At 43.9% G+C, this 27,758-nt stretch overlaps 1 protein-coding gene across 1 annotated transcript in view; it reads right to left on the bottom strand.

Moving 5' to 3' along the window:
* LOC309554492 (scavenger receptor cysteine-rich type 1 protein M130-like) overlaps positions 1–17,641 on the bottom strand; it is a 65,480-nt gene extending 47,839 nt beyond the window's left edge. Inside the window, exons 1-2 of the mRNA XM_082256241.1 lie at positions 17,484–17,641; positions 9,636–9,757 (exon numbers count right to left, since the gene is read on the bottom strand). Of these exons, the coding sequence (XP_082112367.1) occupies positions 9,636–9,757; positions 17,484–17,535 (174 nt within the window). The 5' untranslated portion in view covers positions 17,536–17,641. The remainder of the gene's footprint in view (positions 1–9,635; positions 9,758–17,483) is intronic.
* Positions 17,642–27,758: the final 10,117 nt, after the last annotated feature.

The following is a 27,758-nucleotide window of genomic DNA, read 5'->3' as shown; positions in this document are numbered from 1 at the left end:
GCTCTAAAATATCTGGGCATCAAACTAACCCCCAATCTAGAAAACCTGGTTGAAGAAAATCTTAACCCCCTCATAAAACAAATTGCTAATGACCTTAAGAGATGGAACATTAAGACCTTCTCATGGTTCGGTAGAGCCTCAATAATTAAAATGACGGTACTGCCTAGGCTCCTCTACGTTTTCCACGCCCTCCCGGTCCAGATTCCAGCCTTTTATTTCCGCAAACTAGCTAACCTTCAAAGAACATTTGTCTGGGCTAACAAAAAGCCACGGATTAGACTCAAATTCCTACACCTATCAAAATTATCCGGAGGGATTGGCCTCCCGGATTTCCACAGATACTATCAAGCCACACATCTGACAAGAGTTCTGGACTGGCATTGCCATGCTGGGAGCAAGGACTGGGTGGGTATGGAATTGGGATGGAGCACTACTCCACCACATCATCTCCTCTGGACAAGCTTCAGCAATATGCCGTTGGAAATTAAGTCACATCCCCTAATAGCTAACACTTTAAAAAATTTTCAGAAAATTGCGACTAAACATAATATATCACCAAGTCCAAGCCCAATCATGCCTTTATTAAACAACCCTGACTTCCAACCTGGTATTAAAAACCAATCCCTGACCACGCAACAAGAAAATAGGTCAGGACCTATCAGGATTAAACATTGTCTCCGTGATACAACACTTAAATCTTTCCACGAATTAAAACAAGAATGTTCTGCAAGTATGCCCTTAAATTTCTGGACATATTTGCAACTACGTGATTATATCACGCGTAAGAAGCTCAATGATGCAGCATCCAGACCACTGACTGATTTTGAAGAGCTTTGCATCCAAGGGGAACGAGTTGAGGGAGCAACATCTCAATCCTATAAAAGACTAATTGCTATGCCTCCTGATTTCAGGGACCCATATAAAGCGCTGTGGGAAAAAGATTTGGGATGCTCCTTTACCTCGGCCCAATGGGAGAAAGCATGTTATTTTTCCCATAAATGCTCACTGAGCACTAAGCTACAAGAGACATCCTACAAGATTAGGACGCAGTGGTACCACACTCCAATTAAATTACATCAATGGTCCAAACATACTTCAGAAATTTGTTGGAGATGTGGCCTAGAACCTGGCACCTTTCTTCATTTATGGTGGGACTGTATAGCACTACAGAAATTCTGGAGGGAAATTAAGAAATGGGTGAAACGTATCACCGAGACAAAGTTGACACTAGATGCAGCTTGCTGCCTCTTACACATAAATTCATACCCATACAAAAAATATAAAAATTTGTTGACACGACACCTCCTAAATGCAGCTAAATCCTTAATTCCATTATCATGGAACTCGAAAAATGTACCCACACTTAATGACTGGCTTGTTAAAGTAGGACATATTCACGAAATGGAAGAAACACTTGCCATTAAAAATGAAAGCAATGATTTGTTTCATAAACAATGGTACCCCTGGAGAACTTTTACAGTATCACAGGAATACTTGGATCTCAAGACAAGCTGAATGTAAGGTTGAAATTGAAAGTCATATGCTGTCATAACATGGAGCATGCATGTAAAGGAGGCCTAGCCCAGATGTAATACGCGTTATGCGTTCGAACAGTGGAAAGGACAGACCCAGTTTGAGGGGGGCCTTTCTTTGTATCACGTTCCAGAAGTAGCTAAGAATAGCCATAATAGGCACCAAAAATAGCAGGCAGTTAACACGATTAAACTGATAAGATCTGGAGGAAATTGAAGTGAAAAAGGAAATTGTCAAATGTGAAAGAGAGGATGGAAAATTCTATTTACATCCAAACAACGTGTGTGCGCATATATGAGTAGTGAAAACACTATTCTTAAGTCCTGTCCTTTTTAATTACATAAGGCATGGGAAACTAGCAAGCAGGCACATGTCCTGCAACTGCAAGCAACTGTCAGAGTGGCATTATTAAGATTCAACTTATATTTTTATTATTTCATAGGTTTTCATTATTGCAATAAAATCCACAGGAGTTTTTTTTAAAGCAGAACTTTACCTATAGCAACTTGATAAAAAAAAAAAAAACAATGTTTTTACACAAAATAACTTACATTCCACATTATTAATTCTCCTACCAGAATTAGTGTGTGCTGTAAATTGCCTTTAGCATTGCTCCTGTTTGTTCTTGCCTGGAGGCTGCCAATTTGCTGAAGCCCAGAGCCCCAGCTGTAAATCATAAAGTGGAACTAAACCCATTGATTTAACAGTTTCAAAAAACAGTTATATTTCTGGTATGCCAGGATTGCTAACTCATAAACTCATATTTACTTGTGTCCTCAACCAAAATGTCAAACCATCAAATGGCTGGTGCCATAACTGGCTACATGTGCAGCACCGTGGCAGTTGCAGATCAAACAGAAGCAGCTTCATTGACTGTAAAGGATAGGCGGCTTAAATTCTGCTTTGAGGCTGTCAGCAAATCAGCCTCTACAAATTCTGCAGTGCCTAAAGATACACAGCAACTGGGCATGTGTAGAGCTAGGTGAGACAGTGTATTACTGGATTTTAAGCAGTATAGGCCCCTATTTTTAATGTTTTACATAGCTATACCTGCAAAAAGGGCCATCCTTAAAGCGGAGCTCCCCCCAAAAGTGGAACTTCTACTCATTTGCTTCCCCCCCCCCTCCAGTGCCACATTTGGCACCTTTCAGGGGAGAGGGGGGAAAGGGTACCTGTTTTTGACAGGTACCCTTCCCCACTTCCGGGAGACGGGGCCGCGACGCTGCCCTTCGGAAGTTTGGCCCCCTCCTCCTTCCCCCGCCACTGAGCCAATCCTAATGCACAGCGCACTTCGCGCATGCACAGTAGGGACCTGCCCGTGAAGCCGCAAGGCTTCACTTCTGGGTTCCCTTACCGGCAATGGTGGCTGCAGCACCCTACAACCGATGAAACATCAGCTGCAGTGCTGACATTGCTGGACTCCAGGACAGGAAAGTGTCCTAATATTAAAAGTCAGAAGCTACAGTATGTGTAGCTGCTGACTTTAAATTTATGGAGGGGGAGGCTGGAACACCGCTTTAAGTACAGTAAAACCTTGGTTTGAGAGTAACTTGGTTTGAGAGCGCTTTGCAAGACAAGCAAATTTGTTTAAAAAAATTTGACTTGATATACAAGCGATGTCTTGATATACATACCATCATGTCCCAACTGGGTATAAAAGAGAAGAGAGGCGCCTCTAAGTGTAGCAATATTGTTACATTTAATGAAGGTTCAATATTTAGCAGCTCACATGGTTGATGATTAAAACATGCACATCTAAGTATGCCGGCATCCGGGGTAAAGCTTTCCACATAGACCATCCTCCGCACTGTAATCTTCATCACACCCTTCCACGCTGCGCTCCAAAGTCTCGCTTTCAGATCAATCTACTGCAGGGTAGTCTTCCCAATCACAATTGCAGACTGACATCGGTGAGAGCCAGTGGTTCAGAAGATAGTCTATGTGCACAGCTTTACCCCGGATGCCTGCATACTAAGATGTGCCTCTTTAATCATCAACCATGTGAGTTTCTAAATATTGAACCTTCATTAAATGTCCCCATACTGCTACACTTAGAGGCACCTCTCTTCTCTTTTATACTCCTGCTGGATTTTGCTTCTAATCCCCTTGTGGAGGCCATTTGTGGATGGACATTTTATGACACAACCTATCACATTGCTATAATCTTTGTATATAGACTATAAACTGAAAGACTTATGAATAAATGGTTGTGGAACGAATGATCTGAGTTTCCATTATTTCTTATGGGAAAATTTGCTTTGATATAAGAGTGCTTTGGATTACAAGCATGTTTCCGGAAAGAATTATGCTCGCAATCCAAGGTTTTACTGTACTTAATTTTCTGACTAAGGTTCCACTTTAAGACTTGGCCTTAGCAATAGCAGTGGGTTGCTCCTATGTAAACATAATCACACAGTACCATACGCAAAAAACAGCCTAAAGTAAGGATTGCTGATCTTACATCCCAATCAGGTTCTTGTTTATATGTGTACTGTAAGTCACCATATAGCTAAATGAAAGTGAGAGTGTTATTGGTTGCTGTTCAGAACAAAAATAATTCATTAAGATGCCTACTTGCTTAAAGTTGGAGTTCTTACTTAGTTACATTGGTCCATCTTTACCAATGTAAGTACTGGATGTACTGTATGTGCCATTCCTATGGGATCCCTGTGGAAGCTGGAAATCACTGTAGTAGACACAGCTACTGCAGTGATCTCTACTAGCTTCCAGGTCCCATGCCGAGTAGCTGCCCTGCTGCTTACTGAACAGAGGAGGTCACCTGCTCAGCACAGGCAACATTTATAGAACATGTTATATTTTCTCAATAAATGCAAAGTGTTCTCTAATTGGACGAGGTGGAGATTGTGACATTGCCACCCTGCCTCTCCACCCCATCCAATCAGAGATCGCTTTGCATTCATTGAGAAAATGCAAAATATTCCCTGAATGGTGTCCATAGCATGCAAGCAACCTCCTGTGTTCACAATGCAGTAGAGCAGCTGCTCTGCAAGGAACCCAGAAGCTAGTGGAGATCACTTTAATGGTACCCCGGTATAGGACATACATATTTACATTGGTCAAGGCTGGACCAATGTAACTATGCAAAAAATGCAATTACTAAACTTCAACTTTAAAGTGATTGTAAAGTCTTGTTTAAAAAAAAGAAAAAACTTGTTATACTTACCTGCTTTGTGCAGTTGGTTTTGCACAGGGCAGCCTGGATCCTCCTCTTCTCGGGACCCTCGTTCCTGCTCCTGGCCCCTCCCTCCCATCGAGTGCCCCCACAGCAAGAAGCTTGCTATGGGGGCACCCGAGCCGAGCTGCAGCTCCCTGTGTCTATCCCTGTCCCTTTCAATTCTGTTGCTGTCTATTCCAGGACAGCAACAAAAATAGAAAGTCTAACTCTTCTCCACTTTGTCCAGAACAAAAAATAAGTTTTGACTGTGATTGAGGTTTTCACCGCTAAAGTACATAAAAGGAAATGCATGTAATAATTAAAGCAGCTGACAAACAGGATTCTTGATGAAAAGCAGTTTGGGCTTTAGTAAGTTAGTCCTAGGATTTTATATCTACTTGGTACTAAAGAAAATACTTTTTAGTTTACATTCTTTATTTATTAGCAGGCCACAAAATCTTTAATATTGTCTGTGGAATGTTCCCCTTCTCACCACTTAGGACAGTAAACAAGACAAGCATCTGCCTTAAATCCATCCATGATTAGATCTTACATTAGAGGGATTTCCTAATTATAGATCAGAACAGTATAAATAAGCTGGATAGGCTTTTAATAAATGGCCACACATAGGATCTTCATTCTAGTTTTGGATGGAAAAGTCCATTCTTTTTGGTGAAATAGTGTAACGCATGTATGGAAATCCGGCCTGCCAGGTCTTGTCATGTGGCCCTCGCACCCAGTTTTGCAGCTGGAATGTAGCGGGACTCCATTCTGCCATTTCCGGCTCTCATCCTCTGCTCCCGCTGCCCCTTGCCAGTTGTAAACACAGAAGCCTTCTGTGTTTACAAGGGACAGCTTTGCTCTCAGTGTCTCCTGGATCTAACAGATCCCTGAGTGCACTCACAGCAGGGTACAGCGGGGGCAGATCTCTTAAATCTGAAAGAGAGAAAGATCTCCCTGCAGGGTGAGGCCGAGCTGTCTACGCAGGGACTTGTACTAGAGCCGAATACACAGGTAGTAAAGCCATCTATACATAGAGGTATTAGAGGTGCCTACACAGGGAGATACTAGAGCCGAGCCAGGTAGGAGAGAATGGAGGAGGGGTAGAGATGCGAAGAAGCTTTGGGGGTGTTGGGGTTGCACACTATACATAGAGCCCCCCTAAACCCTGCACTTTGTACACAGCACACCCCTTAACGCTGAATTTTGTAAGTAGCATATTTCTGAACTCTGCACTCTGTATGTAACGTAATCCTAAACTCTGCACACTGTATGTAACTCACTCCTGAACCCTGCACTCTGTACGTAACGCATTTCTGGACCCTGCACTCTGTATATAGCACATCCTAAACCCTGCACTCTGTACATAGCGCATCCTAAACCCTGCACTCTGTACATAGAGCATCCCTAAATCCTGCACTCTGTACATAGTGCACCCTTAAACTCTGCACTCTGTGCATAGGACGCCCCTGGAACTGCACTCTGTAAATAGCACACCCCTACACCCTGTACTCTGTATGGGCAGATCATGTCAGACTAATCTGATTTATTTTTTTGACTATATTACCAATGTTTTGGACCAGGGAGGTGCTGTGGACATAGCATATCTTGATATCAGCAAGGCATTTGATACAGTTCCACATATTGATCTAATACAAAGTTGTAAAAGCTAGGACTTAACCCTCAGGTGGTTGAGTGGATATGCGGTTGCTAAAGGATAGATACTAGAGTGTGGTTGTAAATGGGGTTCACTCAAAACAGAGACCAGTAACTAGTGATGTACCACAAAGGCTCTGTACGGGGTCCTGTTCTATGTAATCTATATGTAAGTGATAGAACTAAAGGATTGTTGGGCAAGGTATGTCTTTTTGCTGATGATACAAAGGTGTGTAATCGGGTTGATATCCCTGGAGGGGTCTGTAAAATGGAACATGATTTTTCATTGCTGGAAGATTGGTCAAAGCAGTGGAGACTGCAGTTCAATGTTTTAAATGTAAAATAATGCACCTAGGGAAAAAGAATCCCCTAAGAGAGTACAACATTGGGGGTACAGTGTTATCCAGCACTACATAGGAAAATTATTTTGGGGTACTTCTTTCAGATGATTGCAAAATGAGCAAACAGTGTGACCAGGCAGCGGGAAAAGCAAATAGAATCCTTGGATGCATCACTAGTGGGATCACCAGCAGGAGGAAGGAGGTCCAGATTCCCCTATATATATATTTAGTAAGACATCATTTAAAATAATGTGTCCAGTTCTAGAGACCTCAATTACAAAAAGATATTGAGAAAATAGAACGAGTCCACAGATGGGTAACAAAAATGGTGAAAGGTCTGAGTGATAAAACATATCACTAGCGACTTCAGGAACTTAATATGTACAGTCCGGATGAAAGAAGAGAAAGGGGAGACATGATTGAAACCTTTAAATACATCAAAGGGGTAATAAGGTTCAGGTGACACCGGGACATGACCTCAAACTAACTGGAGGAAAGTTCAAAACAAATCTTAGAAAGTATTTTTTTACTGAAAGGGTAGTTGAAGTCAACAGTAAATGGCTTCAAACATGCTTGGGACAAACATAGATCTATACTCAAACAAAAAAAAGTTAAATAAATGTAGCACCCTACAGGTAGGTGCTAGGTAAAGATATAGTGGGCCTTGTCTGCCTAACAGCGGGGCTGTGATTTAATAGTCAGGGTGTCATGGTTTCCAGGTGTGCCTGCTGAAGGGGGAGTCTCCCCACTGGCTTCTGTGAGAGGCTTCTCATAGGGCGGTGGAGGAAACCCAATCAGGTGACACATTTAGGCTTGTAACTACCCCAGGAGGCAGATTGTGCTGCAAAGGATTCTGGGAGTGGGTATAAGTTTGGGGGTGGCACATGACACGATGTCTTTGGCTGGAGCAGAGTCCCAGGAAGGAGAGTGCGGCTGTCTCTCCTCCTGTCTGAGGAAGGTGGATGTCTCGGGGTGTCGCCTGAGTGTCCAGAGCGTGCTGAGTTGAGCTGAGGGGGATCCGGTGTGCCAAGAGCCTGCGGAGAGAGAGAGGGGTCCAGTCCCAGGAAAGCCTACACAGTTGTGAGTACTGAGGATTGCCCCTGGGGGTCTGCCCGAAGTTAGAGGGGACCACTCCGAAGAGGTTCTGGGATCCAGTGCCAACTAGTTGTAAAGGGGGTACCTAGGTTGAGGACCCTGAAGCTACAGAGGGGGTACCTAGGTTGAGGACCCTAAAGCTACAGAGGGGGTACATAGTCAGTGGACCCTGAAGAGTTCAAGTTAAAGGGGGCGCCTGCGGTTGGGCCCTGAATTGTACAGAGTGTGTCAGTTGCAAGTACAGCTATACAGAGTTTTACTTTATACTACCCAAAGCTAGAGAAAGCGGGGAACAGTATTCAGTGACTTCCACAGCACAACAGTGTCAGGAGTTCTACAGTTCTCAGTCCTGGATCTTCTAGACCAATAGTAGAGGATTCAGAACTTCTGTGTTCTACAGGATATTTACAGCGTTAGTGAGCGTTGGCTGGCGCCGGCTGGCGCCGGCTGGCGTCAAGGAAGCGCCATCGGGCATTTTTCAGGAGTAAAGTCCCACATGTAATTAGTTCAAGCCTCAAGGAGTATCCCACTCATTCCCTTCTCCCGTCACCTTAATTCCAATAAAAACCACAAACAAAGATGCCGGAGTTGTCGCTGCTTCAGTTGTCACAACCAGGGTCACAGCTCATATGGGCTGGAGAGAGTACCGGTACTGATGGCAGACCCACATCAGGCCACCTTTGAAACCTTGCTCAATAAAAAAAACAAAAAACAGACCAAAAAAAGGGGGCATACTCGATGAACTCAAAATAACAAAATAAATCAGCGCAGCCCTTTCTCAACAAATTATCAATAGTAAATACACCCAATTAACAATAAATGCCCCAAACTGCTGCTCGCACTAGTAAGGCCCCTTTCTCATGGGCTAGATCTGCTCGGCTGACTCCCCTAGCTCAGTGGGGATCGCTCCGTTGATCCCCGCTAAGCAGGCAGATGACAGGTCCGTCTCCGCTCACTGTGCAGTGACGGATCTGTCAGAATCCCGCTCTCCTCTATGTGGAAATTGGATGAAAATGTACAGTATGTTACAGAGTTTGAACTCACTGGACTTGTGGCCAATTCTTTGGATGAACAATCTTTTGTGTGAAATATTGTTTCGTAATCAATTACAATTTATTTTGTCGAAAATTTGTTTGTAAATTACAGAAGGAACAGTGTCAGTTAACTTATGGGCCATCATGAGGGTTAGTTTACTTACAAGGCATTGGTTGCAAAGCATTGACTTACAATCAGCAGACAAAGACAAGCCGCAAACAAAAACGTTCATACAAATAAAAAGTATAATAATATAACTATTTGAGCAGTCAAATAAACATCACTGCACTTATCTATAAAACCTAAAGAATAAGACATTATAGGCTTTGACCTTATCAACCAATCAGAATTCAGCTTTTTTACACTTTTCTGCTGACAGAGGTCCATTGTCCAGATGTGTCTACTGCAGTCTTAGGTCAGTTATATGATTCTTCTAATTACCTAATATTTAAAGTATAATTAAAGACAAAACTGTTTTTTATAGTTTTGTATAGATTGGAAAGGGATTAAACAGCTGTCAGGGCTTTATTGCTGTCTGTGCCCTTGTTAGGCAGATTCACTATCTCACTTTTTCATGCTAACCGCTATCATCACAAGTCAAAGAAAATCTAAAATGTTGGGTTGTCCCAGGAACAGTAATAGAGGGAAATCTTCCAATAGGGACACTAGCTCTGGTGACCCACTTTGGAGTGATTTCCTATCATTTCCTGTTTTGGCCATGGGCCAGGAAGTGAAAGGAAATCCCCAATGGAACACAGATGGCAAAACAGAGCAAAACAAAATAACATTGGAAGTCATACCAGTTTGCCAGTATCATTGCTGAACACGAAGATGATTCCTTGACATGTTTCTCCACTCTCCACCATGGATTCATTCTGCAAAGTCACCAGTGAGCTGCGTAGGTCTGTGGCACCACTTAAGCCTTTTAAATAAATATTGGAGACAACAGTAAAACAGATCAGTCACTCAAACAAGAAACGAGTCACTAACAGTATGCCATTATAATAAATAATATGGGCTGAAAAATTAGATAGCGAACACAACTATGGGTGTTCCTATTGAGATATTCGATAATATAAAATGTTTTAGCTTTCTGGATTTTGTGCATGTACCCTTTTAGATATAATCTGATGATAATTGGGTGGTCAGGTATGGGCTGTCTCTGATTTTAGCAGTCAACAATTAAGAACCAAGTTATCAAATATGTAACATTCTGTAGCAGTATGGTTTTTATTCAAATGCATTAGGCATCATTCAGACTGCGTTGCATGTAAAAGAACAACCAATGCCATGTTCTTATTGATGGAGTTTAGCTCAGGATTCCACCACTCTTAATTTGGGAGCCTTGCCCAAAAAGGCCATTTTCAGGGCACCACACCCAATACCCAAACGCCCAACTGCAAAGTGTCAACTGAGCCATTTACCCTAAAACACACTCTTTGACCTGGTGTGTGCAAGACATGTGGCAAGGGTCAGAACCATAGAATCCGAAAAAGCCGCAATGTGAACATGTCCTTGATTAGCTCCAACCAAGTCCAAGCTGGATTGGAAACTTGATCTGAATATGTATGCCCATATTACATTATACAGTCAGTGATCATAAACAAGGAAACCTTTTCCAAATGATCCAGTCTGCTAGGCCACTATGACACCTGCTTGTCTTTAGAACAATTGCAAACAAATGAGTAACATTTGCTAATAACTCAATGTAACCCTCGGTGAATGTGTAAAAAACGGTGTGTTCCTTCCATCTCTTTATCTGTCAAAGGATTCATTGTTTTATTGTGATTCAGGCACCCTGCTAAACAGCACAGACAGGTCCTTGATAACCACTGCAGCGGCAGCCTTCTGAATTGGCAGTGGAAGACCTGTTGTGGCCATCCCACTGCTCATATTTTATCCCCTTCCTATTGTATATATCTGTCTGTGGTTCAGCTTTAACATATACTACTTGATTGTTGCTAGTGATGCTGGATTTGGTCTTGTAGCTACTAAAAATTGAACATAGTGTGATCTTTAAACAAGCAATAACATGATCCACACCTGAATATCTGGTGGACAATCCCAAGATCAGTGATGGCTTCTCCTATCCTGACCAGCACACTGCAGAGAGCAAGTCATTTTTGTGGCCAGCAGGCAATGTAAGGGAAGCATGCAGACGATGATGGATTTTTCTTGGCATTCTAGATGTTTGTGTATGCATTAGGTAATTTTGCTATAACCAGCCTTCAGCCAGTGTAATCTGCAAAAAGCAGTATTACGTTTTGTACACCACAAGCCTAGAACTCTCAGGCCTCAAAACAGGACTTTCAGTTCCAGTAGAGTACAAACTCCAACTGGAATTCATGGCGACTGCAGTGTGCATGGTCAGGAGGAGCAGCATCGCACAGTAAAAAAAAAGCTGTGTAATGCCAGTAGGTTGCACATCAAAGATATGGCAAGGCTGCGACAGGTAAGTGTGCGACTAGTAATAGTGTCAATGCCCACTCTAAAGTGGAGATAGGCTGGAACACACCTTGCAGTAAAATGCATTTTGAATGGCACCCCAATGGACCTTAGTGGTGAGCCTCAACCCATGTGTATCAATTCACCACAATGCACAGATGTGTACCCTTCTAGGTAGGTGCTAGAGTGAGAAAGTATAGTTTTGAATCCTGTCTGCTTCACAGAGGGATTGCAGGAAAATCTATATTATTCTCTGCATACCAGAGAGCAGGATCTGTTAATAAGGTCTGCTCAATGTGCTCAAGTGCAACTCCTTCTGTCTGCAGAGTGTTTCACACTGGTCTAATAGGAAGGCATATTGGACAGTGGGAGGAAACCTGATGAGTGCACAGGTGTTTGATACAGCCCTGGTGATTTGGCAGAGGAAAGTGCCTTGTTGCATGCTGGGATACTGTATAAATGCCAGGGGTACATGTGTTCCGGGTCTTTCGGCTGGATAGTAGAGTCCTGGAGGGAGGGGGCGGCTGCCTCCTCCTTTGTAGAGGTGCCATGCAGCCTCAGGTAGTAAATCTGAGGGCCTAAAGAGCTAGAGAGGAACTGAACCGGAGGTCCTGTGGAGCTGACCGAAAGGGGAGACACTGGAGGATCTAATTCTGCATACAGTGAGTACAGATCTGTGTCAAGGGGCCTAACCTGAGGGGCCACCCCTGCATCAAGAAGAGTCAGTGGACAGGTGTCAGTAAAGGGGATGCTAGTGAGTGTCCTGAAGAGAATGTAGTTTACCAAGTCTATTGCTGGAGAGAAAAGAGCAAGGAGACCTAAGCCTTTCCATACATGTGGCAGTATGCAGGGCCGGTGCTAGACTATTTTACGCCCTAGGCAAGATCAGCTACTTGCGCCCCCCCCCAAAAAAAAAAAAAAGGGAAGGGGTTAAAAACTCCTCTATGTCATACCCAGTGACCCTGATCCGATGGTTCCTCCATGTTATGCTTTCATACCCAGTGACCCCCCATATTCCTCCATGTCACACCCGGGGACCCTAATGTCCCTCCGTGTCACACCCAGGGACTTTGATGTTTTTCTATGTCACACCCTTGGACCCCAATATTCCTCCATGTCATGCTGTCATACCCACTGACCCTGATGTTCCTCCATGTCACACCCAGGGACCCCCGTGTTCCTCCATGTCATGCTGTCATACTCAGTGACCCCAATGTTCCTCTATGTTAGACCCTGATGTTTTTCCATGTCACAGTTGGGGACCCTGATGTTCCTCCATGTCACACCCAGGGACCCCCGTGTTCCTCCATGTCATGCTGTCATACTCAGTGACCCCAATGTTCCTCTATGTTAGACCCTGATGTTTTTCCATGTCACAGTTGGGGACCCTGATGTTCCTCCATGTCACACCTGGGAACCCTGATGTTCCTCCGTGTCACACTTGGGGACCCCAATCCCCCATGGCACACCCAGGGACCCCAATTCCTCATGGCACACCTGGTGCCCCGAGCTCCTGTTACACCCGGTGACCCCTATCCTCCATGTCACACCTGGTGACTCTGATTCCCCATGGTACACCTGGTGACCCCGATTCCCTTTCATATCAGTGATGCTCCATGTAACACCCAGGGACCCCGATCCCCTGTTCTGGGGACACTAACTGGGCGGTATGAAGAGAGTGGCCCCCACTCTGCCCTTCTTCACAGTGATCCTGCTGATTTCTTCTCCCAGGACGCTCCTCTCCTGGACCACAGTGCTCACCACAGCTCCAACCGGCTCCTGGTGAAGGGAAAAGCAGCAGTCAGAGAGCTCCGCATGACCCTTCCGGTGCCTCCAGTGCCGAGCTCCGGCTCAGGTTCAGCTCTTCTCCGCTCCCTGCTTAATACCAACCCATGGAAATGAACGGCTGCCTACCAGCTCAGTGCAGAGAGTAACTTCCTGCCTGGGGTTAAGGCCGTTCAGCTCCAGCTGAAGAGGATCATCATGCAGGCAGCACTCTGGTGGGCTCCATTCCTGCCTCTTGGGGCCCCTCCAACAGTGGTGGAAAGCCAGGGCCTGATAGTTCCGCCACTGCCCAAGACACCTGGCATCTTTCTCTGTCCCTACTTCCTCCCCTACCGCCACCTCTCCCCTCAGCTCACAATAATCATTCATGATGGAGAGAGAGTGCAGACTCCTGGCTGCGCCCCTATGTGGCAATGCGCCCTAGGCGGCTGCCTAGTTTGCCTAGTGGAAGCACCGGCCCTGGCAGTATGTTTCAAGCAGTGCTTGTCCTTATCCATTGTGAATAGTTACAGTTGGAGTATACCACTATTCCCTTCTCCCATCCAAGTTCCAAAATAAACACTACAAACCAACACCCCTGGACTGTTTATTGAGTGATGAGCCATCAGAAGTAAGGAGGGATGTGTGAACTGTACCCTAAGTGACTGTTTGCTGGTAATCAGAGGAGGCCCAACAAGTCATCATACAGCAAACCCTAAAGGACAGTGCTACAGTACTATTGTAAAAATGGTGCTTGTCCAATTTTTGTGCACTGGCAATCAATTCAATATGACTGGTCTGCCTTACCACAAAACATGTTAATTGGCAATATAAGGCACAATAACATGCTTGTGGTAACGCACCGCAACACACTTGATGTCAAAGGGGCCTTTAAAGGGGACGGTGCGTTAGGTGTTAGAAATGAAGGCATAGGTTAAGGAGTAACTGCAAGCCTGAAGCTGGATGGCTTTATCACTTTGGCCTATAGAGAAGGCCACAATTGTGCAATACCATGCCACCCAGAACCATGCCCACCTACCGTGAAAAATATGGGCAGTTCCAAAGCCTGTTGGGCAAGCTGGTACAGCAGTGTGGGTGCATGTGCAGTAAGTCAGTGATGTAATGGCGCCTTTTTTCATCAATTTAGGCCAACATGTATTCTGCTCCATATTTTTGGTAAAAAAAAATCCTAATAAGTGTATTTCGATTGGTTTGAGCAAAAGTTATAACTTTAACAAACTATGTGATAGATTTATGGACTTTTTATTTTTTTTAATTTTTTTCCTAGAAATGGCGGTGATCAGCGATTTTTAGCAGGACTGCAACATTGTATGCATCTGACACAAAACCATGACACTTTTTGGGGTTCAGTACAGTACCAATACAGTGATCAATGCTAAAAAAAACCCTGCACTGTTACTGTATAAATGACACTGGCAGGGAAGGGGTTAACACCAGGGATGATCAAGGGGTTAAGTGTGCTCCTAGGGAGTGCTTTCTAACTGTAGGGGGAATAGATGCACTTGAAGGAAAAAAGAGATCTGTGTTTCAGCTTAGCTGAAATACAAGATCTCTCTCTTCCTCTGTGGTGGTCTGCCTTGTTTACATAGGCAGACCGCTGTTCTGTCATTCTGCCGAACCATCGGCTGGTCCCAACACCCATCACGGCGACGCTCCGACATCTCCTCCACAAAATCACATACATATACGTGATTTTGCGTAGCCAGGCCCCCTGTTGCAGTATATATGAAAGTATATAAATATCCGGAAAGTGGTTAAGCTTTAGCAATAAAACCTGGAAGCTGATTAGTTTCTCTGTAGAATTGTGACTAAATTTGCCCTCTTTAGCTTAAGTAAATAAACCCCCAAGTGTCTAGGCTATAGTATAGTTGTGTTTCCATAATATAAAAAAAAAAACCTGTACTATCTAAAAGCGGCATGTTTTGCACCCGTGGGCATGAGCCCCAGGGCCTGTTTACACTGGCCTTAACAGCAGGAGTTTGAGGCCCATTGTTATTGCTCCTCAAACTCCTAATAAAGCAGTCTGCAATTAATAATATGATCAGCACACAGTGCTGTTCATGTTATCAAAGCATATAGTGTGAAGCATGAAGCATTTGTGGGGCTGTGCTTCATAAATCAATCTTCATGTGGAGTTTGAAGGAGTTGAAGCATCTCACAATAGTCAAAAAAAAAATATAGCCATCTGGGGTGCGTTTTGTCAATCAAAAGCATTTGAGCAGCGTTTTTTTAGCGCGCCACTGCGCGCGGTAAATGTGAGCCAAACGCGGCAAACAACTCGTTTTAAGTCCCCGTTCACACTGGGGCGACCTGTCAGGCGACCTGGTCGCCTGACAGGTCGCCGTAGGTCGCTCGCCATAGAGAAGCTATGGACCCGTTCTAATAGGAGCGACACAAGTCGCTCCGACTTAGAAAAAGGGTCCGGAGCTTCTTTGGGGCGACCCGGAGCGACCTGCATAGACTTCAATGTTATGAAGTCCGTGCCGGCCGCTCTGAGGTCACGGTGCGAGCAGCGCGCCGCGACCTATGAGGTCGCCCCGGCAAGTCGGATCGCCCCAGTGTGAACGGGGCCTAACACTATAGGTGCGTTTGTTTAGCGTCAATATTTTGAACAAGACCTAATACCAAGCAGCTGAGCATCACATACGTTTTATTGATCCCACGCACTGTTTTTCAGCATTCGGGCATTTGTTTTTTATGGGCTTATGGGTTCATGGTCACAGCTGCGTAACAGTTAATAAACTAGTTTAATGTTCAGAGCCATTATAAAAAAAATATATCTGAATTACTGGTCAGTATTTTGTGTGTGTACGCGTAAATACGTATATACATGTGTGCGCATGTGAATCATACATCCCTTGAAGCAATGTGCAAGAAAAGGCAACAGGATTATCTATTTCAATATTAGAGCACAATATTATTTGAATATTTTCACACAAAAAAGAATTTTGGGAGCTAAGTGCCGGTTCACACTTGTGCGATTTTACTGCGAATGCGATGCGTTATGAAAAGTCTAGATTCGCATGTATTCCCAAAATACATTGTATTCGCGACGGTCGTTCACATCTATGCGTTGCGATTCAGATGCGAATATAATGCGATGATGAAAATGGTCTTGTGCGAGTTTACAGCGTTGCGTTGCGAATTTAGTCTCCATAGACATCAATGTAAATCGGTCTGGACTCGCATTATCAGTTCAGATACGTGCAAATTCTTATGTGCAAATTCTTATTTTTTGTTTAATTTTCCCCTCAGCTCCACCCCTCCTGAGCTTAATTAACATAATCAACGCAATCAAATTTTCATTACAATCGCGCTGGTACTATTGAAAAACACAAGGTAAACTGGCACTGTAAATTCGCATAGCAATCGCACAAGTGTGAACCGGCACTAAAAGAATTTGACATGTTTATAAGCATGCAGCTGTTTATGTGTCTAGATGCGTGCAAATGTATGCATTATAAGGGCCATAGTTGCATTTTTTACACAGGAACTTTCTGCCATGAAGATCCAGCATAAAAACATTGGTACCATGCCCAAGGAACCTGGGGCTAGTACCTGATGAAGTCAAACTCACTTTTAAATGCAGTATGGACGTACATGCAAGAAAAATGAATGTATTTTAAAGAGCCTCGTTTAGGTGCTTTTATTTGCGTTTTTTCACAAGGAAATGTATGAACACATGAGAACCGCAAACGCATGTAAATGCAACTCTGTAAAAAAAATTCATAATAATGCCAATAAAATGCTAATGTGCCCCAAACGCACTGCAAACATGCTGCTAATACATTACAAATGCATGTAAACACAGATTCAGAACTGCACACTGAACACGGATTTTGCTGTGTAAACAATCCCCTATGGTGGCCATACATGCTTTGATAAAAATTATAGATTCATTTTCCAATCAATCTCTCCCCAAAAAAAAAAAATAATCTATAGTCAACAACCCATTCAATCGCTATGACACACACAGGAATGTGGCTTTCAGTCAGTAGTTGGAAGATACGATCGTAAGTTATCAATCGCATCTCTGTTTTCATCAGGCCATCTCATAATCTGATCCAAAAACGATTCATGAATAAAAGCATGTGCTGGCGATTGATGCAACGCGATTGAAAATTTTGCGCTGCGTCCGATCGTTCTTTTTAGAAAATCTGATCTATTTTGATTGCACCTAATGAATAGTTTGCAGATTCGTTTGCTTTAAACAAATCGCACATCGATCGGATAGTAAAAATCAAAGCGTGTATGGCCACCAAGATCTATATTAGGATTCTCCTGGGAAGAGACTACTGAAGTTAGTGATTTGTAGCAGTTGAAGCTCCAGGAAAGCAGAGATGTAGAGAGATTAGGACGGGGAGAGACTGCAGAAGGATCCAGAGAAGAGATACAAACTTATAGCAAAACAAACTCACCAAAACAGGAAAAGCAGAGCAAATAACAGGAAAGGGGCAGTGCCAGCTCCATGCCAGGGACAGGAGAATGGGGAGGATGGGAGGATTTGTGTGTCCAGGGAGGAGGAGAAGCTGGGAGAGGAACAGACGTGTGTATAGGAGAGGAGGGCCATGTATACAGGAGTGGCTCAGGGAGTACCTGTGTGTACAGAGGAGGGGACTATCTGTCCATGGAGACACACAGCAGTTCCTCTGACACACAACTTCTCTCTCAGCTGCTTCCGTGAGACTACAACTCTCAGCATGCTTCATACTACGACAAGTATCTGGGATGCAGCAGCTCTGTCCATACATGCTAGACCTCCACATTGATCAGGGACTGGTTCAGAGACTTCTGCTCCTCCCAGGGTTTCACTTTCCTTTTTTATTTTATCTTTTTTTTGTCATGCTGGATTCAGTTCATGAGGTTATTCGCACTTTATTATTTAAGGTGGAACTGCAGATAAAACTCCTTTTATGTGACAGTGTTGAGTAGGGTTAGGATCTCACGTTCCCCACGTAAAATGACACTATACTCTGGTTTAAAACAAATTCCATTGAAGTCTGTATTCTTAACTCAAAAAGTCCCTCCTATTACTCTCAGCCACGTCGAAATCTCCATATCCTCTAAAGAAGCCAACAGAGGGGAAAGGAGAAGGGGAGAATTGGGACTTTGCGATACCGGCACCATTAACATTGACATACAAAATTAATCTAAAAGTGTAACACTTTATTAGGACAACAATAAAATATAAACCTGCAATTACAAGGGACAGCTCACATAACATACAACTTAAAGCGGAGTTCCACCTAAAACCAAAAAAAATACATAAAAATACCCCCGGGACAGTCAGGGCAAGTGCATTCCACAATGGATAGCCTCTGATCTGTCCCAGGTTGCACTTACCTTTTAGAAGAAATACTTACCTTGAAAATGTATTGTCCAGCGCTGCCATCTCAGGTGTGGGCGGCTTGAATCCAGCGCGTCCTCTTCTGTGTCCTCTTCCGTCTTCTTCGGTCCCACGATGCACTGCACCGGCCCCGCCGTCACTTCCGGGGCTGCAGCGTCATCCCTGCACAGCTTCTGAGCATGCCCAGAAGCTGTTTTGCAAGGTATGACGGCGCCTGCGCCGGAACTGACGTTGGGGCCGGTGCAGGCGCATTGATTCCTGGGAGCGATGACGTTCAGCTCCCAGGAATCATTGCATGCCAGGAAGTGACGACTCGCCGCGGCCGCCGAGGGGAGGAAGAAGGAAGTAAGGTAAGTATATTTTCTTCTAAACAAGGTAAGTAAAAAAAAAAATTGCTATTATCCATTTGTTTTTCAGGTGACCCGGAGCGAGAAGATGGAGGTAAGTATAATTTTAGGGTGGAACTCCGCTTTAAAACCTGAGATTACAGGGGACAGCTCACATAACATACAATTTAAGCTCTTTACATTTTTTAAATATGTTGTATGTACTTTACTGTCCCTGATAATCTCAGGAAATAAACCTTGAATATTTACTGGAAGGACAAATCTTGAAGCTGAAACTCAAATACTTTGGCCACCTAATGCGAAGAGAGGACTCATTTGAAAATATTCTGATGATGGGAAAAAAGGAAAAAAGAAAGAGGACAACAGAAAACAAGATGGATAGATAACATCATGGAAGCAATGAACATGAAGTTAAAGAGCTTGTAAACCTCCGAATTTTTTATTTTTTTTGAAAAATAAAAAACACCTTAAAGACAAACACATAATGAGCTAGGATGCATCACATTCTAGCTCATTATAAAATACTTACCTTATAACGAAGCCCCGTAGTGCCGACCGCTCACCTCTCTCACGGGCAGAGCTTTAAGTGGGCCGGTATGCACTGGTACTCAGTACCGCCACTTCCAAATATGGCTCTTGAGCATACCGCCACCTCTCCGTGCGCCTTAGCGTACCAGTACGCTTATTTTGGACATCTGTGCCCTCAATTGCCCCCCCCCCCCCAAGAATTTTTCCCACTCCAGAGCCAGACCAGTCACCACCAGTGAGTCCCCCTGCTCCGGAGTCCCAGCCCGGGCCAAGGGGGGTGCTCTGTGGGGACCCTGATGTGGGGTGGGGGGGGGGCGAAAAAAAATTTATAGGCTATAATAGAGTACCAGCACCTCTTTTTGGCCACTTAAAGCACTTCTCACAGGTGACATGTTCTGTCGCCCTTCTTCCGGGTTTGCGGCATCCGGCCATCAGATTGGCTGGAGCCGCGATTACGTCACTCCCGCGCATTCGCAGCTAGAGGTCACAGCTAGAGGCTCTGAAGGAACAGCACCAGCGGCCGTTCCTTCAGAGCGCATGCACCAGTGATGTCACTGGCTGCATTTAAGGTACATATCTCCTAAACGGTTCATGTTTAGGAGATATTTACAGTACCTATAGGTAAGCCTTATCATAGGCTTACCTATAGGTAAAAGTTGCAGAGGAGGGTTTACTTCCTCTTAAAGCAAGCTTTGGGAGGCAGTGGAGGACAGAAAAGCCTGGCGCTATAGTCCATGAGGTCACAAAGAGTTAGACAAGACTAAATGACTGAACATTAACAAATAAAATGACGTACTTTTAAATGAACTTTAAATGTCCATGTTAATGGTGCCGATATCGCAAAGTCCTAATTCTCCCCTTCTCTTTTCCTCTCTGTGGGCTTCTATTACAATATTATAGGGACTAATACCAATCTACATTGGGGTATAGGAACATACCACTCTAATAGATCTCCAGATTCCCTTTTTTTCCTGCTATGATCCCACTTCCTTCCTTAGAGAGTGACTACGTTCTTTCTTCATGACCCCACTGTTTGTAGGAACATGGCCATCTTCTCCTGCTCACTCCTGAGATGGATTAGGGACTATGGACTATGGGATTTGTAGTGTACATGGCACAGTATGCAAGACTGAAACTAAGGTGCACTCCTCATACCCAGCAAACCAAACTGAAAAGTTTTTTTTAAACAAGGCACTCCACTAGAAACCAGGAGACTGGACAGTATGGACCCTTACATCCTACTTACCCCCCCCCCCCCAACTCCTGAGCCAGTGACACAGAATAAAATATTGCTAATCTAACCCCTTACAAACTTACTCCAGCGGAAGAATCAGTCCTCCATTTAGGTCTCAGCTTTTGTCCCTGTGATCCTCCTAAGATAATATTCGAAAAGGGGGGCTAGTATAAGCCCCCCTTTCTTATGGGATGGCGGAAGGGTGAGATAAAGCTAGGTTAGCTTTAGTGCAGCCATGTTGGTTAGGGGGTACATTAGGCAGCTATGGTCAGTGAGGTGAACTGTTGACCCTAGGGCTTGTTTTCCTGGCTTTCCCTGCTCAGGTTTTCCCACCTTAGGTGGTAGCTGGGCAGACTAGGTAGAGTAACTAGGCAGTTTTTAGTTAGACTAGTTAGTTCAGCAAATAAGCCCCTCTCCACGCCCACACTCTCCCACCTATGGGAGGAAGGTTACCTCAGGAATGGGGCTATTTAATGGACCGTCCGAGCCCTCACAGCTCAATCTCTTCAAAATCTCTCACCTGTTTTTTCCCCTCCCTCCCTCCCTCCCTCCCTTTGGTTTGTCGCGGCTTACAATATTATACTGGTTGGGTCACCTCTGTATCAGAGGGGGACGTTTTCTGTTTCTGTGATTTTAAGGAGTAGTGTTGATGGATGATTACAGATTGATGGTTAATTTTATTATTGTACAACCTGAGTTGTTTATGACTGGGTTGGTTGTTATGTGAATATGTTGAAAAAAATATTATTGGTTGATTATTTAAAGTTTGTACCAGTTAATAAAACAAGCCGCGGCCTTTTCTATCCAGCAGTGTGTCCGACTGCCTTATTTATTGTTTAAATTTTATTAGTAAGTTATTACAATGTGTAAGGTTGAAAAAGGATGTTTTATCCTCAGGTTTGTTATGCCTATAGTAAGCCCCCGTTCACATAGGGGCGACGCTACTTCGCACCGCAACCTCCGAGGTCGCGGTGCGAGCAGCGCACCGCGACCTCGGAGCGGCCGCCACGGACTTCATAACATTGAAGTCTATGGTGGTCGCCTCCTGGTCGCCCCAAAGAAGCTCCGGACCCTTTTTCTAAGTCGGAGCGACTTGTGTCGCTCCTATTAGAACGGGTCCGCAGCTTCCCTATGGGAGGCGACCTACGGCAACCTGTGAGGCGACCAGGTCGCCTCACAGGTCGCCTTAGTGTGAACGGGGGCTTAAGGTAGGTACTTATGCAAGACTAACTCCTTCCTACCATCCCATAGAGATTATCAAGGAGCTTTATTTATTTGCCCCGCAATCTGACTTTTAAATTTATGTTTGACCAAGAGAGACAACAACTGAAAGTAGAGAAGGAATTATCTGAACGAGTTAAACACTTCAGTAGGGAGGTATTCCGTGCCCTATTGGATTTAATGCTCGTACGGGGAAGGCCCTTTGGACTTAGAACTATCATGGGTCGAAGATATTCCCTCTCAGACAGATTCATTACCAGTTTCTTCTTTCAATTTAAAATCACAACATTTTCCAGACTTATCTACCAGTCCAAATGTGCGAGCCTTTTAATGCCAAACAGTGAAGGACATTAAACAGCTAACTTTATCTCCAGCCCCCCCCCCCCCCCCCCAACCTATTAGCCTCACAAACATATGCTCTATTTGAGTTACAGCATCCTACCGTTATGATCATAAAGCCTTCGGATAAGGGGGAAAAATGTCATCATTATGACTGACTCCCAGTACTAGAATTGTGCCTGGATGTACTGAAGAACACTAGCTGGTATAGGCCCATTATCAAGTACCTGGTAGGGATCCAGCTGTAGAAGGGGCTTCTCTTGCACCTCCTGTCCAACACCCCTGGTAGAGATGACAAGTAGTGTGGGACACTGAGTGGCACGAGGGCCAGTAATGCAGGTAGCACCAGCTGAGACTTGACAGGAAACCGATGGCCGTGGCTCACCAGACGGGCACCTGGGACTGGAACTCCATGATGCTGGATCAGCAGGCAAGAGTGTAGCCGAAAAATAAGCCAAGGGGTCGTCAACAGCCGGGCAATGCGGGTACAGAAACTTGAGACAAGAGCAGGTTAGGATACAAGCTGGAGTTGTTACCTGTCAGGAAGCAAGGTACAAGAGCATGAGGGTCAAAGCACAGGCCGGGGTCACAGGTAGGCAGGTGGGAATCCAGGGGAGAGTCGAGGTCAAGCCGGGACAAACACATGTAGGCAGGAAGCAGATCAGGGCACAGGTAAACAGGGACAAGCTGAAAGACCACTAGACAATGTGTTCCTGTCATTGCTCAGCTTAAATAGGCCGTTTGGCGCATGCGCATATGTACATTTCTTCTGGTGTACACACATGCACGCCAATCAACTGAACTTCTCTTACACCCATACATTCGGATTGTGTGGAAGGTTTTATATAGGAATTTAGGATATTATACACAGATGCTTATGTCCATAGCTTGATCAATAAAGACATTTTTGATTTCCTGAAGACCAGATTTCCACATACTCCTACAGTTTATGGCCTTCCAGTAATCATAAAAGTTTGATCCAACCACCAGGTAGACCTATAGTAGGGGGATGGATCACTCATGCAAAAAAAAAGTAGATATGTAGACTCCTTTTCTATGCCACAAGTTTTACGGTTGTCCTCATATGTTCGAGATGCACTTGATCTTCTGACACACACTCCTGTCGCCCTGCTCGTGGCTACTGATATCAAGGCATTATACCATTGTATCAATGGTATGAAACAACAAATAGCTGGCCCACCCTTTGCAGCTATGACAGCTTCAACTCTTCTGGGAGGGCTGTCCACAAGGTTTAGGAGTGTGTCTATGGGAATGTTTGACTATTCTTCCAGAGGCGCATTTGGGAGGTCAGGCACTGATGTTGGATGAGAAGGCCTGGCTCGCAGTCTCCACTCTAATTCATCCCAAAGGTGTTCTAACGGGTTGATGTCAGGACTCTGTGCAGGACAGTCAAGTTCCTCCGCCCAAACTGGCAAACTTGCTCATCCATGTCTTTATGGACCTTGCTTTGTCCACTGGTCCAAATCATTTGGTGGAGGGGGGATTCTGGTGTGGGGCTTTCAGGGGTTGGGCTTGGCCCCATAGTTCCAGTGAAGGGAACTCTTCAGGCATCAGCATACCAAAACATTTTGGACAATTTCATGCTCCCAACTTTGGGGATGGTCCCTTCCTGTTCCAACATGACTGCACACCAGTGCGCAAACAAGGTCCATAAAGACATGCTGCAAAGGGTGGGTCAACTCAATATTGAGCCCATACAGACTAAGACTGGAAAGCCATTAAAGTTGATGTGCGTGTAAAGGCTGGCGTCCCAATACTTTTAGTAATTTAGTGTACATATATATATATATATATATATATATAAATAAACAGTGCCTTGCAAAAGTATTCGGCCCCCTTGAACTTTGCGACCTTTTGCCACATTTCAGGCTTCAAACATAAAGATATAAAACTGTAATTTTTTGTGAAGAATCAACAACAAGTGGGACACAATCATGAAGTGGAACAAAATTTATTGGACATTTCAAACTTTTTTAACAAATAAAAAACTGAAAAATTGGGCTTGCAAAATTATTCAGCCCCCTTAAGTTAATACTTTGTAGCACCACCTTTTGCTGCGATTACAGCTGTAAGTCGCTTGGGGTATGTCTCTATCAGTTTTGCACATTGAGAGACTGACATTTTTGCCCATTGCTCAGTGAGGTTGGATGGAGAGCGTTTGTGAACAGCAGTTTTCAGTTCTTTCCACAGATTCTCGATTGTATTCAGGTCTGGACTTTGACTTGGCCATTCTAACACCTGGATATGTTTATTTGTGAACCATTCCATTGTAGATTTTGCTTCATGTTTTGGATCATTGTCTTGTTGGAAGACGAATCTCCGTCCCAGTCTCAGGTCTTTTGCAGACTCCATCAAGTTTTCTTCCAGAATGGTCCTGTATTTGGCTCCATTCATCTTCCCATCAATTTTAACCATCTTCCCTGTCCCTGCTGAAGAAAAGCAGGCCCAAACCATGATGCTGCCACCACCATGTTTGACAGTGGGGATGGTGTGTTCAGGGTGATGAGCTGTGTTGCTTTTACGCCAAACATAACATTTTGCATTGTTGCCACAAAGTTCAATTTTGGTTTCATCTGACCAGAGCACCTTCTTCCACATGTTTGGTGTGTCTCCCAGGTGGCTTGTGGCAAACTTTAAACTACACTTTTTATGGATATCTTTAAGAAATGGCTTTCTTCTTGCCATTCTTCCATAAAGGCCAGATTTGTGCAGTATACGACTGATTGTTGTCCTATGGACAGAGTCTCCCACCTCAGCTGTAGATCTCTGCAGTTCATGCAGAGTGATCATGAGCCTCTTGGCTGCATCTCTGATCAGTCTTCTCCTTGTATGAGCTGAAAGTTTAGAGGGACGGCCCGGTCTTCGTAGATTTGCAGTGGTCTGATACTCCTTCCATTTCAATATTATCATTTGCACAGTGCTCCTTGGGATGTTTAAAGCTTGGGAAATCTTTTTGTATCCAAATCAGGCTTTAAACTTCTCCACAACAGTATCTCGGACCTGCCTGGTGTGTTCCTTGTTCTTCATGATGCTCTGTGCGCTTTAAACGGACCTCTGAGACTATCACAGTGCAGGTGCATTTATACGGAGACTTGATTACACACAGGTGGATTCTATTTATCATTAGTCATTTAGGTCAACATTGGATCATTCAGAGATCCTCACTGAACTTCTGGAGAGAGTTTGCTGCACTGAAAGTAAAGGGGCTGAATAATTTTGCATGCCCAATTTCCCAGTTTTTTATTTGTTAAAACAAAGTTTGAAATATCCAATAAATTTCATTCCACTTCTTCACAAAAAAATTACAGTTTTATATCTTTATGTTTGAAGCCTGAAATGTGGCAAAAGGTCGCAAAGTTCAAGGGGGTTGAATACTTTCGCAAGGCACTGTATATATATATATATATATATATATATATATATATATATATATATATATATGTCTTCAGGGTTGTCTATAACTTTGTGCCTGACCCCTTGGTACCTATCCTCTCCCATTTCCACCCCCGAGGGGTTGGTTCTTATCCAGGGTGGGGGTTGTTGCTGCACCCTTCTACACCTTTCCCGCTGTGAATAAACCCTGCTGTCCTCTCCAGTGCCTCATTGTTTAAATGTATTGCCTATGCTGTTTGTATTTTATTGTTTTGCTATTTTTTGTTCAGATAAATTGGACAACCCTTTGGTCTCCTGAGAACGTGGCTCTGACTGTTAACATGCAGAAGACTATACTGCCCTGGAGATGACGTTTCCCTGTGTACTGCCCTGCATATTTACGGACAATTTGTTTACATTGAGATCTGTGTACCAGTGTGTTTAGGGAAAACATCTTGTATGTACAATTCTTGTAATAAAATATATAACTTTTATCATTTTGTGTACTATGTGCATGGGATTACCCTGAAAGTCCAATCAAATGTTGGGATCCATTCTTTCTGCTTTTATCTTCCTTCAGCCCCGTCCTTCATTTTTTTAATTGCAAATGAGAAACTATTCTTCTCTAGGGCTGTGACAGTGTGAGCGCTATTCAACACGGTTTTAAACACAACTTAGTATTACAAAGAAAATAAAGATTGATGTGTGGGTGTTCAACAGAAGACGGAAGTCTACACTCGTAACACATTAGCAATACTCTGGAGTGTATCACAGACACTTAATAAGAGAAAAGCTATGAAATATGACCCAAGGTGTCTTGTCCAACCAGTCAGGAATTTAGCTGGTTATACTGGCTGGAAAAGGTGTGTGTGTGTGTGTTTAGCTTTTTTCAAACCTTTCTGAAACAAACCGGGGGAGGTGATGTATGATCACTCTCACCTGCGTCCCCTCCCCATTACTGAAAAGCACTGGGGGGAGTGTCTAAGGTTCTTACTCAACAGGTTTCATTTATAAAAGCTAAATCAGATTGTCCACTTCTGATGCAGTAAGCCTGCAGACCCACCCTGATATGTGTTCCTTGTTTTACAATAAGCCCTGGTTCACACTGCTGCGACTTTTGCGCAACTTTAAATCCGACATCCCTGCAGAAATTCAACTTCACCAGTTTTGGCCAATATGTATTCTGCTACATATTTTTGGTAAAGAAAATGTTATAAAGCGTATAGTGATTGGTTTGCTCAAAAGTTTTAGCGTCTAGAAACTATAAGATAAATTTATTGACTTTTTATATTTTTTATTGTTTTTATTAGTAAAGGTGGCGATCAGCGATTTTTAGCGGGCCTGTGACATTTCAGCGGACAAATCTGACACTATGTTTAAAATCCAGTAACACACTGGGGCTGATTTACTATAAATGAACAGTGCAAAAAATCTGGTGTAGCCTTGCATGGTAGCCAATCAGCATTCTAAGTCCAGATAACTCCATTAGGCTTTAAACAACAACAACAAAAAAACATGGAAGCTGATTGGTTTCTATGCACAGCTGCACCAGATTTTGCACTCTCTGGTTTAAATAAATTAACCCCTATGTGACACTTTTTTGGTGACCAGTGACACTAATACAGTGATCAGCGCTAAAAAAAATGCACTGTCACTGTAAAAATTACACTGGCAGGGAAGGAGTTAACATCAGGGGCAATCAAAGGGTTAAGTGTGCTCCTAGGGAGTGCCTTCTAACGGAGGGGGGGGGGGGTGGACTGACTGCAGGAAGAGAGACATCTGTGTTCCTGATTTGTAGGAACACAAGATCTCTCTCTTCCTGTCTGACAGAACAAGGGTCTGCCTTGTTTACATAGGCAGACCACCATTCTGTCATTACACCGAACGATCGCAGGGGGCCAGTGCGAATTGTGGGCGCAGGACCCGTTGATTGGCTCCAATCACAGTGGAAGCGCGCCCCAGAGACGATGGAAGAAATCACCTACAGGTACGTAGTTTTGCACTTTAGGGCCATCCTGTCAAAATAAATGTACACGGGGCAGTCCTTAAGTGGTTAACAGATGTCAATGCAAGCCATGTTGAAGTCGCACCAAAAGTCGTGCAGGAACCTTTTTCTAAGTCAGAGCGACTTGAGTTGCACCGATTAGAACGGTTCCATTGGCGTTAATGAGGTGCAACTTGTCATACGAGAGAGCGAGAGATAGTAAGCTGCATGTCTTTTAGTCTCTTTCCTATCATGTGTTATATTTCCATCCGGCAGGCCTCCCTATACCTGCTTCTAAGT

Source organism: Pelophylax lessonae (assembly GCF_965119305.1).
Source record: "Pelophylax lessonae genome assembly, chromosome: 4".
In the NCBI taxonomy this organism is placed as follows: domain Eukaryota; kingdom Metazoa; phylum Chordata; class Amphibia; order Anura; family Ranidae; genus Pelophylax; species Pelophylax lessonae.
The sequence above is the reverse complement of the archived record's forward strand: the minus strand, read 5'-3'. Positions and strand labels throughout refer to the sequence as shown.